Source organism: Perkinsus marinus (assembly GCF_000006405.1).
Source record: "Perkinsus marinus ATCC 50983 genomic scaffold scf_1104296928836, whole genome shotgun sequence".
NCBI classification, from domain to species: domain Eukaryota; phylum Perkinsozoa; order Perkinsida; family Perkinsidae; genus Perkinsus; species Perkinsus marinus.
Window position 1 is genome coordinate 530,196 of NW_003216689.1, and position 3,601 is coordinate 533,796.

Below are 3,601 nucleotides of genomic sequence, written 5' to 3' on the forward strand. Positions count from 1 at the left end.
GAAGACTACCTTTCTTGATACTGGCGAGCTCTTCCAGAAGGAAGCCTCGGAACTGGTCCTCCTCAGTCACACGGCGGTCGGGAGCACCTAAGCCCATTGTAACTACTAGTGTACGACCATGTCATTGGCATCGACGCGAAATCCACTGCCTTCCTTTTGGAAGACTTCTGACACTCATCACCAGACTAACGTAAACGAGCCCTGAACAACGCCCAATGAGGAAGCCCCTAGCACTACCACTATCAGCTGTGAGCTTCCTTAGGGCTTCCACCTCCTTATCTAGACCCGAGGTCTGCTTCTCGAACGTAGTGCATTCATTGTCTACTTTCCGCTCCAGTCCAAGACCGATCTCTTCCGACCTTTCCAACAACTACTACCACAGATATCATCCAGACCATCTAGTCAGCATGCCCCACCCGATGGTCCTTATCTGCCCACACCTGCCGTTTGCCCTTCATCTTCTCCCCCAGCTCTCTAATCTCCCTTTGTAGAGCTGATGCATCCACCAGGAGCTTCGACGGCAGCTCACCCCGAAACTGCAGCATGCCCCTCTCCAGTGTAGTAGTACCGACCATGCCCTCTAGGGCCGACCCCCACCCCTTCCTCACGCAAAGCGAGGGTCTCCACCGTCTTGGCCACCTCCTCCAACCTCCCTAGTATACCGTTCTGTAGCCTATCGAGCATGTCGTTAGCCATCTGTTCGGTCACTCGGGTGAGGGTGTTGGTAGATTCACTACGCCTCCGGACCTTACAGTGAGGACCCTAGGAAATTTCGTAAAATTCTTGTTGATTTCTGTACATTTCTACCCTAATTCGTATATAAACCCCCAAAGTGAGCTGAGGAAAGCGAACACATATTACAACACCACCTCCTCGAGCCTCGACGACCCACCTCATCCGACAGCGCCTTGTCCAGTCTAGTCACCGTATCAGCCAGATCCGTCACTCGGTGCTCCTCAGAGGACCTGAGACCCTCAACACCCTTCCTTCCCGAGGAAGAGGATCACCTCCGCTTAGCAGCTTCATCCTCAATGACCTTGTCAAAGCCAATGAAGGTCTCCCCCACCGAAAGCAGTTGACTACGGAGCCTCTCACTGCTCCTCTGCGGACTCGTACTGCTCGTCACCAATGGTCGTAGTGGTGATGTCGAATAAGTACTCGAGGAGTTGCTGGGGGCTCCTGATAGGCAGGCACACTTTGCATCCTACGAGTCCAACCTTCATACCACTCCGCCGCCCTAGTGACGACGACTCTACCGACTCCATCGCGACGACAACCACTTCGAAGAGTACAGAGCTCACTACTAACACCACAATCTGTTCAGTAGAAACTGAGAACACTATCAACGTTTTCTCGATGATTCAGCTGCACCCTTCCGAGCCTCTTCCAGTAGCAACTTGGTAGGCCCGGGGTTGACTTTGTCCTCTGCCTTCAACGACCTCATCAGATTAACGCTGACCTCCCTGTCCACAGCCTCGTCGTCCATTGCATCAACGTGATGGTCATCTGCGCCCATACTCATCCTCAATTCCTCGTCAAGCTGCTTCATGTATCTATTTGGACATCATCCGTATCATACACGGGAGAACCTAAGATTCTCCCATTACTAACCTCTTCATCTCAACGTCGGGAACAACCTCCTCCTCCTCAGCGTCCGAGTCCGGCATGTCATCGATCATATCATCATCCGAGCCCTCACTCCCTTCCTCATGACCTGAACTCCTCCATTACCTCCTCTACCCCTACACCGTCACTACTCTCTATTCCGAATATGCCCGAAGCCTTCCCCATAAGGTCGTTGAGCCTCGTAGACACATCCTGCAGCTCCTTCTGCTCCTCCTCAGTGAGTCCATCTGCCACAATGACCATCATCACACCCTCCGAGCCAACTACTACCACCTTCCTTCTTGCCAGCCTCCTCAATGGCTTCAATCAGCCACGCATCGCTATCACTAGGACCGTCGTACTTGGCAAATCTCTCCAGAGGGGCCTCCTGAGCTTCTGAGCATGGACCCAGTCCAAGACATTCACCCTACCTCTTCCCTGCACTCCTCCATTCGGTCCAAGAGCCCCTTGCCCTTCTCAAAGTGTGCCGTATCCTTATTATTAGCCTTCACAGCACAATGAGCCGCCAACGAGACCAGCCGACCCAGCATCACTAACAAACCGTCGATTTCCTATGTCGCATTTTATGCAACCAGCCCACCTGTATTTTCCTCACTACGACTACGCATCTGTTGGCCACCAAAGGCAAGCCTGGCAGGCATCCTCAGACGACCCTTGACGCCCATAAGGGAAGCATAATGAAGCTTCGTCATGGACACTTGGATGGTCACCAACTCCCCTGAGTTGAAAATACGCATAGGACTTCGGTGGAGCACTACCCCTCGAGATGCTCTCAGTGATGACGCTACTACCGCGCTCAGCCAAGCGATCAGGAGGCAAGTAACTACAGTGATAGATTCATCGTCACGCGCCATGAAATTCAAACACTTACTCGAGGAGAAGGGATATGATCTGAGGTTGCCGTATGAGTTGCTCTGCCAGTACTGCAGGTAACTGTAGGACTCCCCTCATCACGACCAACTACCTACGACTACCTACCAATAACCTGACATGCATAAGGTCGATGCTCCACGGCTTCGACTTCAGCTTAGTGATAATACATCTCTGCACACTCGGGGAGGCAATAGTCTCACAGTCATCATCGAGGACCTGCAAAGAGGGCAATATATCTATGCTATGCGGAGCTCACAATACCATGTCCACCGCTGCCTCTACTGCTAAAGGCTTGATATCTGGGGGCTGCTCGGAAGGAGCCTTCGGGCAGATGTGGAGCATCCCTTGGTGAATCTAGGAGAGTACCGCATGTCCAGCCATATCAAAGGAGTACATCATACCCAAACTCTATGTCCTGCATTTTCAGGACTCAGCCACTTAGGCAACGCAGGTGCTGCCTCTATCAGTAGAGGATCTCCATCAACATCGGACACCTCACAGGCAACCTCGGAGTACTTCCTAGTCAGTGAAACCTAACGAGCATTACGAGGAAACGGCCGACTAAACTACGACTACTACCAGCAAGCTGATGAGCAGCCATTCATCATGCAGAGCATCCCCATAGCGCAAATGGATACCATACACTAGGTAGGGAGATGAGACCTGCCTCAACACTGAGGGGTTGGGTCTGCTCATCGACCTACCCTCGAGGCATCCAACACGTCCACTTGTGGGGGGTCTCTCTGCCAGATGTAAGCTCTCGGGGTCTGGTCGTGAAGGTAGTCTCCTAAAAGCTGATGCCATCTTTGAGAGTCCTCGGTGGAGCTCACATAGAGTCTGAAAAGCAGTGCAATATGACAATTGCGGGTATCGATCCCACATCCTCTCGATGACGAGGAGAGGATCCATCCCTCTACACCATACGGTCACTCTCCCCTACTACTTCGCATCAACATAGTCATCCAGGTTGCTACCACCCCCGCTCCTCAGCGCCTCCTGCAATAAATCACTAGGCTGCGAGTCCGGGGTAAAGGCCGGACTAGAAACCTGACGTCGATGGTCGTTGGCTCGTGCCCTCATCTAGCGAGTAAACCCAACACCT

General features: G+C 52.5%; 1 protein-coding gene across 1 annotated transcript in view; it reads right to left on the reverse strand.

Moving 5' to 3' along the window:
• The window catches only part of Pmar_PMAR006886 (SF-assemblin, putative), a gene marked incomplete at both ends in the record, with an annotated part of 4,534 nt that extends 955 nt beyond the window's left edge, over positions 1–3,579 (reverse strand). The window contains 20 exons of the mRNA XM_002788148.1: positions 10–87; positions 238–370; positions 417–536; positions 598–747; positions 893–965; positions 1,008–1,204; positions 1,460–1,553; positions 1,612–1,714; positions 1,758–1,853; positions 1,900–1,993; positions 2,037–2,158; positions 2,207–2,344; positions 2,385–2,449; positions 2,498–2,559; positions 2,605–2,715; positions 2,761–2,853; positions 2,901–3,032; positions 3,079–3,162; positions 3,204–3,336; positions 3,443–3,579. Coding sequence (XP_002788194.1) covers positions 10–87; positions 238–370; positions 417–536; positions 598–747; positions 893–965; positions 1,008–1,204; positions 1,460–1,553; positions 1,612–1,714; positions 1,758–1,853; positions 1,900–1,993; positions 2,037–2,158; positions 2,207–2,344; positions 2,385–2,449; positions 2,498–2,559; positions 2,605–2,715; positions 2,761–2,853; positions 2,901–3,032; positions 3,079–3,162; positions 3,204–3,336; positions 3,443–3,579 — 2,215 coding nt within the window. The remainder of the gene's footprint in view (positions 1–9; positions 88–237; positions 371–416; positions 537–597; positions 748–892; positions 966–1,007; positions 1,205–1,459; positions 1,554–1,611; positions 1,715–1,757; positions 1,854–1,899; positions 1,994–2,036; positions 2,159–2,206; positions 2,345–2,384; positions 2,450–2,497; positions 2,560–2,604; positions 2,716–2,760; positions 2,854–2,900; positions 3,033–3,078; positions 3,163–3,203; positions 3,337–3,442) is intronic.
• Between the last annotated feature and the right edge of the window lie 22 nt (positions 3,580–3,601).